The sequence below is a fragment of the Macaca mulatta genome, chromosome 7 (assembly GCF_049350105.2).
Source record: "Macaca mulatta isolate MMU2019108-1 chromosome 7, T2T-MMU8v2.0, whole genome shotgun sequence".
NCBI lineage: Eukaryota > Metazoa > Chordata > Mammalia > Primates > Cercopithecidae > Macaca > Macaca mulatta.
Genome location: NC_133412.1, coordinates 14,785,971 through 14,799,338, shown reverse-complemented (window position 1 = coordinate 14,799,338; position 13,368 = coordinate 14,785,971). Strand labels below are relative to the sequence as shown.

The following is a 13,368-nucleotide window of genomic DNA, read 5'->3' as shown; positions in this document are numbered from 1 at the left end:
ACTTTTGCACTAGCAATGTCTTCTATCTGGAATGCTCTGCCTCCAGGTAACCACTTACCTGAACTCTCACTTTCTTCAATGTTTTGCACAAACATCGTCATCTTAATGAGGCCTATGATGACCACCCTATTTAAATTGCAGCCCCAGGACTTAGGCTTTTTCTTAACTCTGCTGTATTTCACATTTTTTTCTCACCAATGTGACATACTTATTTACAGTTTTTATTGTTTTGTGTTTGTCTCTTCCACTAGAAGGCAAGGTACCTGAAGGCAAGGATCTTTGCTTGCCTTATTCATTAATAAAAATTCCAAGAGTCTAGGACAGTGCTTTGCACATAAAATAAACGGAATAGTTGACAAATAAATGCACCCAAAACAAACAAATTAAAAATCTCGAGGTTAAGAATTAATTCTTAAAATGCTAATGAGCTTTAATAGTAACTGTGGAGATGCAGCTGCATAAAAATGTGCCCCTGCTTCTCCTAACTACTCCTTATCACCTTAGGTTTCCATCCCAATTCACACCTATAAACCAGCTTGATCAAAACCAACAATAACTTCTACCTTGGAAAATTCTTATCTCCTTGATCTTTCAGAAGTTTTGTTTTGTTTTGTTTTGTTTTTTTGAGATATATGTGCCTTTATTAGCTGAGCCACTATTTGAGGGGGATGAAGCAGGAGTTGCACCGATGCAGGGCCGGCCGTGCTTCACAGGGTTGTAGGGGATGGAGAACTCGCCCAGGTAGTGGCCCATCATCTCTAGCTTGATCTCCACCTGGTTGAAGGTCTTACCGTTGTAGACGCCCACCATGCTGCCCACCATCTCGGGCAGGATGATCATGTACTGCAGGTGCGTCTTCACCACTTCCGGCTTCTCCATGGGCGGTACCGCCTTCTTGGCCTTGCGCAGGCGCCTCAGCGGCGAGTGCTGCTTCCGCCCGAGGCCCCGGTTCGGCCGCTGTTGCTGGAGCGCACTGTACAGTTGCATAAGTTGCTTGTAGGACAAGTCCAGCAGCTGGTCCAGGTCCACAACGCGGTAAGTGAACTTGCGGAAGGTCTACCCATTGCCTTTGTTCCTGTTCTGTGTTCCTAGAATTCATTTACTACACAGCAGACAATCAAATTAGATGATGACACCCGTGCTTAACTCTACAGAAGTGTCCTATTGTAGTTAGAATAATCCTGAAGTCTTTATTGTATTTTCTAAGATGGACATGATACATCCCTTTGCACCTCTAAAACCTCATCTCATACCACTGTCTTATCTCATTCACTACGCTTAAACCGTCTTGGTCGTCGTCGTATTTTTTTTTTTTAAACTGAATAAGCTCTTTCCCCCTTCAGGGTTTATTGCTTGATGCTCCTCTGCCTGGACAACTCTCTGTTGCTTCAAATGGACCCAAATTTTACCCTCTTAAAGAGGACTTCTCGGACCATTTACTCTAAAGAGCACCGCCACTCAGTTACTATCAAAATACCCTTTTACATTTGTTTCCCTCAATCCTCAAGTAGAATATAATCTACACCAAGAGCTTGGACTTTGTATTTCTTGTTCAATTATATATCTACAGTGCTAAGTATAATTTCTTAGTATAATTTCTGGCTTAACAAATATGTTTGAAGAGATAAGTGAATAAATAAAAGAATAACTGAATAAATTAGCTAGAGTTGAGTACTTTAGTGGTTGAGCATTTATTTGGTGTAAAACATTACTAAATAAGATAATTTCAGACACTTGGAAAGCCCTTTTTATGCACATCTCTGAAACCTTGGCCAATGTATATATCTCTAAGGTAATTGGATATTATGGCTGGGTTTCTTTGTTTTTATCTTTATAGATGGAGAAACTGAGATGCAAATTGACTCTCCAACATTAATGGTAATCTTTGGGACCATTAAAACTTTATTCAGAGTTGCTAATGAAACTTTTGGCCCATTTCCAAATGTTAGACTTTACTTTGTAAATATAATTGATTTGCTTGTATAACAGACAAAACAGTGTGTACAGGACTCCATTTACTTGGCTGCTTTCTTTTTTGCTCAAGATACCTGGCCCTTTGCTATCTTAGTATCAGAGACCTATAATGCTAATACTGAGTTTTTGGGGAGACTGCAGAATGAACATTTTAGAAAGAAAACCAAGAAGCAGGTTATGATTTGGCTAGAAGTTTAATATTCTCTCTTTGGACATAAATCTGGACAGATGTCTGCCACTTACCATGATCAAAAATTTATTTCTTGTTTTCAGAAAAGTAAGCCAAATAATTCCACTACCGTTTAACTAGCCCATTTTATTTAATGAGCAGGGAAACATAAGACTATATTTACCGTATCAGTAATGATCACTTTCCTAGTAGAATGGACCCAACAAGAGATATGACAATATCTTAACTTGAACTATTCATTAACTATCTGTATAAGGGAAGAACAATTAAAGTAATCGAAAACAAACTTGCCAAAATACTTCAAGGATGATCAGAGAGCCTATCTTTATCAGATGAAAGAATGTGGCTACTCAGAAGTTACTGTTACCAGAAACTAAGATGAAAGGAAACATGGGTGAGACAGAAAATTTGCCACAGAAATGATTGAATAAAAACATGAAAGAAAACACATGAAGCATACAAGTATAGACCTAATTGCAAAGAGGAGCCATTCCATGAAATGCAATTAAACTTCTAGAGAGATCAAAGCGTTCTCCCAAAAGGGAGGTGTAAGGGCAAAGAAATATTTCCCTTATAATTAAGAAACATTACCAAAATTTAGAGGAAAATGCAGAATATCTCCCAAGTTTGGGGGAAAAAGTGAAATTACTATAATAGGATGAATTGTTTGTTATAATGGCGCGTGTATAAAAAATAAATGCAATTAGTTCAAGGTACTCTAGTAAAATAAATTACCTTGTACTGCAATCAAATGTCATCTCAAAGTATCTTTATACTAATAGTTACTTCATTTTATAATATTTTTTGAAAATTAAATATACCAACTGAGTGGAAATGATTCATAATTCTCTGTTATGCTAAATGTAAACGCAGAAGACTGAGTTTGTAATGCTATTCTTTTGAATTGCTTGAAGACAATGAACTTCACTACTTTAAGCAAAGTAAAATGGAGAAACCTATTTTGTACATAGAATATATACATGAATGACTTTCTCACTGAGAGTTTTTCTTACCCCAAATCCTAGCTAATTTAGATTTGATTTTGTTTCCAGCTTGTTACTAATAAGAAAGCAAGCAGATGGCAGGTGGAAGTGTAAGTTTTGTTGTTATTGTCTATTTTCAAAGAAGCCTAGGACGGCAAAACAGAAGCCAAGAGACTTTAGAGTCAAATTCTGTTAGGAGAAAAGGTATCAGGACATGTGTGTCAGCAGGCAGTTTCATAGTGCTTTAATAAGAAGGTTCCATGCATTGTGTAAGACCACATAATCACCGAATGTATGAAGAGAGGTTGAAAAATGTCTACTCGACTATATCTTACAGGGTAAAATGTTACTCAAAGTCTCTCAAACAATTAAAGGAGTCTATGTCTGAGGCCAGGTAGTATCCTGAGGCAGGAGATAACAGTGTTATGTCATAAAATCAGAAATGCATGAGAAACAAAATAAAGCAAACCTCTCACATATTTTATTTCCAACAGAGCACTTTCAGGTAGTTTGTTAAAATTACAAGAAAGGCAGTTTTTGAAATGTTTATATTAAACATGAGATTCTAAATGAAAATGAACTGTTGCAGTTAACTATTATAGCTAAGTAAAGATATATAAAACATCATTGATATTGGCTTTAAGTACTTTGCCAGATTAAACTGAGTTTTCTGACCCTAGTTTTCTAGTTCAATCAATAATTTTGTTATCAAAAGGCTAGTGAGAAACCATACTCTCCTGATCAGAAAAACAGGCTTCTGTTTTATTTTTCTAAGGAAAAGAATGAACTAGTATTTCCAATGTATAACTGCCATGCATATCTAATAAAGCCAAGTATTTCATATCCCAACCACATTTCTTTTTCATACAAAAATTCTCAACAAGTGAATTAGAACATTTATATTCTGGCGAAGTGTTTATTTCTGGGGAAAAAGTAACAAACTTAGATTTTTGAATTTTAGATTTTAATTTTCAGTAGCAATAAACGAGGGAGATTTAACTTGAAATTTCCTTGAGCCTCTTTCTCCTTTATCACTACTTATGTCTAGATGAGGTTATATTTCTGTTCTTAAATTTTGTTATATTATATTTAAGTCATTTAAAATTTCACACATTTAATTAAAAATAATTATAACTCAAATTCTAGGAGACACACAGTGATTGAAAGTAAAGCAAATGGAAACAGCGTTTTATGGTGTTTACCAGGAGCCATGGCACTGCACAAGTAGAGATTCTGATATATATTTTTTTTAATTTAGTTTCCAAGCAAAAATGGGCACTTATGTCTCCAAGATGTATTATTAGGTGGAAAAAGCAGGGTGGAAATCTTTCGTATTATGTACTACCTAGTACTATTAAAGGATGAAGATTAAGAGTATATCGATACTTACTTTCACATGCATAAAGAAACCATAGAAAGATACCAAGAGCAAACAGCATGGGCCAACAGAATGAACACAGACAGGGAGCTCAGGTACAGAGAAGCTTTCCTGAGGTTCATAGTAAAGAACACGATGGCCTTCCAAAGACATACTGGAGGAGGGCAAAGACCCTGCTTAGAGTGAAAGACTAATGGTAGATGTGAAATCTGTAATCCTAGTAATAAGTGGGGCGCGATGCAAAAACAGCATTCCAGCACACCGGTAGAACGCAGTCTAGTGCAACGTGTAGAGAAGTTTCAGGAAATTGTTCCTGGAGAAGGGAGACCCAAATAACACTTGGTGAGGAGGGACCAGGTTGCCTGTGGAGTTGCTGATGCAGATATGCTTGAGTCTGTGCAGGATAAAGTATGTAAGTTCTCTTTTCTGGCCTTAGGTTAAATTTTTATAAAATCTTGTGTTGGTAAATGTGATGTAATTAGATACGGAATTTAATAGGTAAGGTATAACTATAAAAATGTAGCAGATGATTACAATCACTGCCCTCCACTCCACGGAGTGGGGATGGGGGAGACAGTGAGTAGAAAGACTTTAATTTGACACAATCCCAAGGATGACAAAGCAGCCTTCATAAGCCAGAGCAGTTTTTGTGTTTCGCATTGTAAGTGCCCTGGTGGAAAACTGAAGAAACCAAATGCTTTTCAAAAGATGATCAGTACCCATGAACTCCAAGGGCAAGAGTTTTTGGTAACCTGCCATTAACAGGCAAAATTATTTTGTTTTATTTTTTTCCTTCAACATGAGTTTTAACTATGATCCTGAAAAATTTTTTTTTAAGATTTGAAAGGTAACCTACCTCCAATTGTCAAGCATAGGAAAAAAAAAAAAAACCAAGAACCCTCCCACACAGGTTTAAAAGATTTAAGAAATAAAACACTTTCCTGAGACAAAGGGTGGTAATTGCAGTGTGGTGGGAGACTCATCATTCACAATGACAGGTGTGAAAAAGGGAGTGTCTAGAGCTCTGCCTGAGAATCTGAGGGAGGTTTAGATGGGGAAAAGCATCTGGGGTGCCCTTTGCTTTGTGAAAGATTATGTTTCTGGGTGACTTCCATCATCCATGGGTGAGTTGGGTCCAATTTCTAGTTATAAAATTTATTACAGCCTTGTCCTTTGTGGTTTTTGTTTTGTTTTTAGTATCTTGGAGAAGGGCACAGTAGCAAGGAAATGATGGATTCATCCCTAATGATATGGATTGGCTATGTCCCCACCCAAATTTCGTCTTGAATTCCCACATGTTGTGGGAGGGACCCGGTGGGAATTAATTGAATCATGGGGGCAGGTCTTTCCAATACTGTTCTCATAACAGTGAATAAGTCTTGTGAGATCTGATGGTTTTGAAAAACGGGAGTCGGGCCGGGCGCGGTGGCTCAAGCCTGTAATCCCAGCACTTTGGGAGGCCGAGACGGGCGGATCACGAGGTCAGGAGATCGAGACCATCCTGGCTAACACGGTGAAACCCCGTCTCTACTAAAATATACAAAAAACTAGCCGGGCGAGGTGGCCGGCGCCTGTAGTCCCAGCTACTCGGGAGGCTGAGGCAGGAGAATGGCGTGAACCCAGGAGGCGGAGCTTGCAGTGAGCTGAGATCCGGCCACTGCACTCCAGCCTGGGCTACAGAGCAAGACTCCGTCTCAAAAAAAAAAAAAAAAAAAAAAAGAAAAATGGGAGTCTCCCTGCACAAGCTCTCTCTTTGCCTGCTGCCATCCATGTAAGATGGGAGTTGCTACTTCTTGCCTTCTGCCATGATTGTGAGGCTTCTCCAGTCACATGGAACTGTAAGTCCAATTAAACCTCTTTCTTTTGTAAATTGCCCAGTCTCAGGTATGTCTTTATCAGCAGTGTGAAAATGGACCAATACACCTGTCTTTTTCCCTCCTACACTCTAACACAGAAGGGGGATCTCATTATCTGGTGGATTATGACTTGAATTTTCTGATGGTGATTAAGAGAAATGGAGGCAGGACTGCCATAGTAAACCCATTAGCTGTGGAAGACCCAGGCTCTTAAGAAGCCTTAGATGAGAAAAACAGTAGTGCCAAGAAGAAGCACCTTCTGGAGTTGGGGAAAGACCTAGTGCTCCTAGATTAATATGGAGATCAAATGACCAGTTCTCAGCATTGTCAACACTATGAAGTGCACCCTTGCAGAATGTAATGTTCATATGATTTAGTTCTGTCTACATGAATTGCTTGTTATAAAGAGCAAAAATTATGGTATTGCTAGTGGAAGTGGCAAATGAAAAGATGTTATCAAAAAGGAAAATTTTAGAATTTGGAAAAAGTTTTTGCCAAGTAATGCTAGGATATAGCTTTATACTAGACTGCCATACTAATATAATTTCTTTAAAGTGACTTTTTCTTTCTTGTTTTCTAGACGAGAAAATATTCAACATGAATAAAGGGAAATATAGTTTTTCCTGGAATTATCAAAAATGGTCTTAGATATGGGTTGTTTAGTAGAAGAAATATTATGTCTAGAACAGGAGGAGAGAAAGTAGTATAACTTTAAGTGCAAGAGAGCTAGTGCGTTTCTGCCATGGACTAGATTGTGTTCTCCTAAAATTACTATGTTAAAGCTCTATCCTCCAATGTGACTTCATTTGGAGATAGAGCCTAAAAGGAAGGAGGTAATGAATGTTAAGTGAGGTCATAAAGGTCCAGCTCTAATCCAACAAGGCTTATCTTCTTATAAGAGGAAAAGTTATCTGACTCTCTCTCCCTCTTCTCTCTCCCTCTTCTCTGTCTCCCTTCTCTCTCTCCCTTCTCTCTTTCTTTCCCTGCTTCCCTCCCTCCCTCTTCGACTCTCTCCTCTGTCCTCTCCCTCCACCATATTCTTAGAAGAAAGGATATGTGAGATCACAACAAGAGGATGTCTCTCTACAAACCATAAAGAGAGCTGTCACCATGGACCAAATCACTAGGCACCTTGATCATGGATGTCTAGCCTCCAGAAGTGCAAGTAAATAAATACCAGTAATTTAATCCCCCAGTCTGTGGCATTTTGTTATGGCAGCCTGAACAGACTAATACAATCTCCCCTGGAGAGCCACAGCCATATATTGAAAGTTAGTAGAGTGAGAAATCACACCTGGCTTTTTCTTTCCCATTCTGTATACTTTCCACTTTACTGATTACAAACGCTTGAAATGTGGGCCTTTTTTTCCAACCATTTCTCATTCTTCTTTCCCCACAAGCAGTTAGGTACTAGTGTTACTTAATATCCCTCAATAATGTCAAATTCTAATAAAAGTGATTTTAGTTATAAGGAATAAAAACCTACTCCACCTGAGATAGAAACCTTTAATTTCTTTTAACTCCTGTTATACTCATGTTATAGCATTTATTACTCTTTTGGCATGTAATTTGGCAAGTGATATCTGCTACTTGGTTTCACTCTGAGTCCCTCTAAAACATGTCTCTGTATATATTATACAATCAAAGGGACTCATAGAGGTGAACCCAACATTCTGAGTTTCTATTTCTACTGAAGGTATTTGCTGAGTCTTCAGCCTGATGCGGCAAAATGCTTAGAAGCTGAACAGAGTACAGCCACTAAGAGGCAGAGAAGACAGCGGAGCTTTTAGAAATCTCATAGGGCTCTGAGAGGCAAACACTGAAGTCTGGACCTCCCAAAGTAATCAGTATTTGAGAGAGCAAGATTCCAGAGGGAAAGGAAACATGGGGAAATGATTCTGACACTAGGACTAGTTTTCTCTTTCAGGCACTTGCCAATTGTTAAACCCCATAGAAAAACAACCTGAAAAGTTCAGAACTTTTGGTAGTCTCATAATGACACAAAATTTGATATTGAATTTATGCATTAGGAAGGAGGTACTCTGCTAAATATCCAGGGTTCTTAAGGGGACTCCTGAAAAGCTACATCTTAGTATTGAAGGAGACCCAGAGGTAGGCAGAGCCTTTACAAAGTCTTAAATTTAGCAGAGTCAAAACCTCATTGGATTGAGGTGATCCGCTCCTACTGTTTTGACATGTCAGAGGATAGGTTAAATCTTCTCTTGAGGTTGAGTACATCACACAGATCCTCCACAGTTTTTCAAACCAAATATTTGACTTTCAAATAAAAATTATGGGGCCCACAGGGGAACAGGCTGAAGAGAAAAATCAGAAAATAGAAACAGAACAATAGATGATTCTGTCTTGTAGCTATCAATTACTTTAACTGTGTTAATATGCTCAAGAAAATAAATAAGATTGGAGATGTTTTAGATAACTGGACTCTATTAAAAATATATTTTTAGAAAATAGAAAATACAATAACTAGTGTTAAGAAATAAAGGGTATACATTCTTTTTGTCTGGCTTCTTTCACTCATCTGTGTCATTATGTGTAACAGTAGTTTGTTACGTTTTCATTGCTGAGTAGGATTCCATTGTATGGATATATCACAATTCATTTATGCATTCACTTTTTGATGGACATTTGAGTTGTTTCCAGTTAAGGCTATTACAAATAAAGCTGCTATGAGCATTCATGTATAAGTTTCTATATAGCTTTATGTATCTTTTCTTTTGGGTAAATGCCTAGGAATAAATGACTGGATCATTTGGTATATGAAGAGAATCAACATTTTAACACTAATGAATCTTCCAACCCATAACAAGATATATTGTTCTATATGTTTTTTTTTTAAAGTTTCTCTGAGCATTGATTTGTATTTTACAGTGTACAGCCTTACACAATCTTTTGTCAGATTTATTCTTAGGTATTTTATATTTTTTATGCTCTTGGCAACATTATTTTAAATTTTTCATTTTTTCAATTATTTATTGCTAATAAAAATACAACTAATATTTGTACAATTATTTTTTTATCTGTCACCTTGTGAAGTACATTTATTAGTTCTAGCATCTTTTTGTAGATTTTATCAGATTTTCTGTATAGATGTGATGACATCTGTGAATAAAAATAATACTGTTTCTTTTCAGTCTGTATACTGTGATGTTTTTTCTTGCTTTATTACATTAGCTAGAAATTGCAGTATAATCATGAATAGATGTAGTGACAACAGACATCTCTGTCTGGTTTCTGAAAGCATTAAGTCTAATGCTAACGTTAGGTTTATCAGGGATGCTTTTGATTAGGTTGATATGTTCCAATTCTGGCTTTCTGAAGGTTTTTATTGTGCATATTGGATTTCGTGAAATGCTTTTCTGAGATTGAGGTTATCATATGATTTTTAAAGATTTCTTAATGTGGTGAATTACATTGATTGATTTTAATTTGTTCAACCAACCTTAAGTTACTAAATTAACCCCATTTGATCCCTATATGTTATTTCTTTTATGTATCACTGGATTCAATTTTCTAAAATGTTATTCAGAACTTCTGCATTTATGCAAAATGAGAGATATTGATATGTAGTCTTTTTCTAGTCATGTATTTACAGTTATGGTTATCAAGATAATTGTGGCTTCATATAATTAGTTGAGAAATATTCCCTCTCTTTTAATTTTCTAAAAAAGGTTTTTCAGATAGAATTAGTCTAATTTCATTCTTGAACATTTGATAAACATCAACCATGAAGACATCTGGACCTGCAACTTTTGTGGGAAGGGTTGAAGCTACAATTTTGGTTTTTTAAATATAATGTTTCTAACCCAGGGCAATTTTGACTCCTTGGAGAACATTTTGCAATGTCTGTGGACATTTTTTGGTTGTCACAACAAAGAAGGAATAGCTGTAAGCGTCTAGTAAATAGAGACCAGGAATGTTGCTAAACAGTCTACAATGTATAAGATAGCCCTATAATAAATAAATATTTGGTGCAAATATCAATAATGCCAAGTTTGAGGAACCTTGCTTTAATAGATGTAAAGCTACTCAGTTCTTGAATTGACTTTAGTATTTTCAAGAAATTTAGTCTTTCAAGAAATTGGTTCATTTCATGTAAATTATTAAATTTAATGGCACAAAATTGCCATTAAAGTAGTATCCTTTGCTCTGAAATCTACTTTATCTAATATTAATATAGCCACTTCAACTTTTCTTGAATTAATTAATGTTAGCAAGGCTCATCCTTTTCCATCCCCTAATTTTACCTTATTTCTGTCTCTATGTAAACTGGGTTTCTTGTAAGTAGCCTGTAATTGGGTCTTTTTTAGTTATCCACTGACAATCTCTGCCTTATAACTGGATTTTTAGACAATTTACATTTAATGTGATTATTGTTATATTTAAGTATCTTTTTTGCATTTTTCTATTTGTCCTTTTACTCTGTTATTAGTTAATTGAACATGTTTTAATTTCTCAATTCTATTTCCTTTCTTCATTAATTATAACTCTTTTAGTATTTTGCAGGTAATAGTGTACTTATTTAAATCTCAGTCTATCTTCAAGTGTTATTATATCACTTCACATGTAGAATAAGAACTTTACAACACTATACTTGTATTTTTTTAGCCTTCATGTTATTGTCATATATTCTACTTATTTACACTATAAACCATCAAACACATTGTGAATTTTTAAGTTGTCGATTTTTAAAAATATTTAAATATAAAAATATATATTTACCCTTATAGTTGTCATTTCAGATGTTCTTTATTCCTTGTATGGATCCATATATTCACCTTATTTCATTTTCCTCTTTCTGGAGAACTTCATTTGTAAGGTGGGTCTGTTGGTGGTGATTTCTTTGATTCATGCATATCTGAAAGTCTTTGTTTGTTTTGAAAAATATTTTTGCTAGTTCTGGAATTTTAAGGACTTCTTTTACATTGTTTCTTGATGAAAAATGGATGTTGTCATTCTTATCTTGTTCTCTATGTAAGGTGCCTTTTTTCCCTCTGGCTGCTTTAAGATTTTCTCTTTATCACTAGTTTTGAACAATTTTATTATGATGTGTCTTGGTGTGGTTTTCTTCATGTTTCTTGTGTTTGAGGTTCATTTTTGAAACTGTAGGTTTATAATTTTCACTTCTCCTCTGGGAACTCCAATTACACATAGAAAGGTGTTTTAAGTTGTCTTTTAGCTCATTGATATTATCTTAATTTTTAAAATTCATTCTCTTTAATTCGTTTTATATTGTATCTATTACTGTGTCTTCCAGTCTACCAATCATTTTGTCTGTGATATCTAATCAGCCCTTAATTAAATTTAGTGTTTTTTTTATATTTTCCATGTCTCTGCTTATTTTTATAAACCAACTTTATTGAGGTATAATTTATACACAGTAAAATTTATCTGTTTTAAGTGTGTAAGTCAATGATTTTTAGTACAAATGTTTATGCAGGCATGCTTTTGTTTCTCTTCGTTAGATATCTAGGAGTGGAGTTGGGGGCTTTTAAGGTAATCCTATGCTTAACATTTTAAGAAACTCTTAAATTATTTTTCAAAGTGTTTGAACTGTTCTATCTTCCCATGAGCAATGTACATGGCTTCCAGGTTCTCTGCACACTCATCAATACTTGCTATTGCTTTTTTAAGTTATTATAGCCATTCTTGTGAGTGTGAAGTTGTATCTCATTATGATTTTAACTTGCCTTTCCTTAATAACTAATGATGTTGAACATTTTTATGTGCTTATTAACCTTATGTATATCTTCTTTGGTGAAATGTCTATTCAGATCTTTTACTCACTTTTAATTGTCTCATGTAAATTTTTGTCATTATTGTGGGTGTTTATTTTAAATTTTATGGATGCATAGTCATTGTACATATTTAGGGGGTACATATAATATCGTGATACAGACATACAATGTGTAGTGATCAAATCTGGATAATTGTGATATCCATTACCTCAAAGACTCACCGTTTCTTTGTGCAGTGAATATTTCAAATATTTTCTTCTAGTTATTTTGAAATATACAATATATTATTGTTAAATATTGTCACTCTACTGTGCCATCAATGCTAGATATTATTCCTTTTATTCTCAGCCTCTGTTAACCACTAATACATTCACTACTTCTATGAGATCAGTTTTTTTTTTTTTTTTAGCTCCGACATGTATGTGAGAACATGCAATATTTGTATTTCTCTGCTTGGTTTATTTAACTTAACGTCCTCCAATTCCATCCATGTTGCTGTGAAGACAGAAGTTTACATTTTATGGTTGACTAATATTTCATTTTGTATACTACATTGTGTACCACATTTTCTTTATCCATTCATTCTTTGATGGACACTCAGGTTGATTCCATATCTTGGGTATTGTGAATAATGCTGCAATAAACAGCTGTCACTTTGATATACTGATTTCCTTTCCTTTGGATATATACCCAGCAGTGGGTTTGCTGCATCATATGATAGTTCTGTTTTTAGTTTTTTGAGGAATTTCTATACTGTTTTCCATAGTGGATGTGCTATTTATATTCCCACCAGCAGTGTACAAGCATTCCCCTTTTGCTACATCCTCTCTAGCATTTATTATTTTCTATGTATTTTGTACAGCCATTTTAACTGGGGTGAGATGGTATATTATTATGATTTTGATTTCATTTCACTTATGATTAGTAGTGTTGAAAATTTTTCAAATATCTCTTGGCCATTTGTGTCTTTTGAGAAATGGTTATTCAGATCTATTGCCCATTTTAAATAAAATTATTTTGTTTTTGCTATTGAGTTTCTTATATATTCTAATTATTAATCCCTTGTCAGATGAATAGTTTTCAAATATGTTATCCCATTCTGTAGGTTGTGTCTTCATTGATTGCTTCCTTTGTCATACAAAAGCCTTTTAGCTTGATTTAATCCCATGTGTCTATGTTTGCTTGGGTTACCTGTACTTTTAAGGTCTTACTCAAGAAATCTTTGCCCAGG

At 35.2% G+C, this 13,368-nt stretch overlaps 1 protein-coding gene and 1 long non-coding RNA gene across 2 annotated transcripts in view; one reads left to right on the top strand and one right to left on the bottom strand.

Moving 5' to 3' along the window:
• LOC144329717 (uncharacterized) overlaps positions 1-13,368 on the top strand; it is a 273,662-nt gene that overhangs the window by 22,806 nt on the left and 237,488 nt on the right. The gene's annotated exons all lie outside the window — the stretch shown is intronic.
• The window catches only part of LOC703037 (small ribosomal subunit protein uS19-like), a 52,821-nt gene continuing 40,044 nt past the window's right edge, over positions 592-13,368 (bottom strand). Inside the window, exons 2-3 of the mRNA XM_077938656.1 lie at positions 2,049-2,078; positions 592-1,056 (exon numbers count right to left, since the gene is read on the bottom strand). Coding sequence (XP_077794782.1) covers positions 592-1,056; positions 2,049-2,078 — 495 coding nt within the window. The remainder of the gene's footprint in view (positions 1,057-2,048; positions 2,079-13,368) is intronic.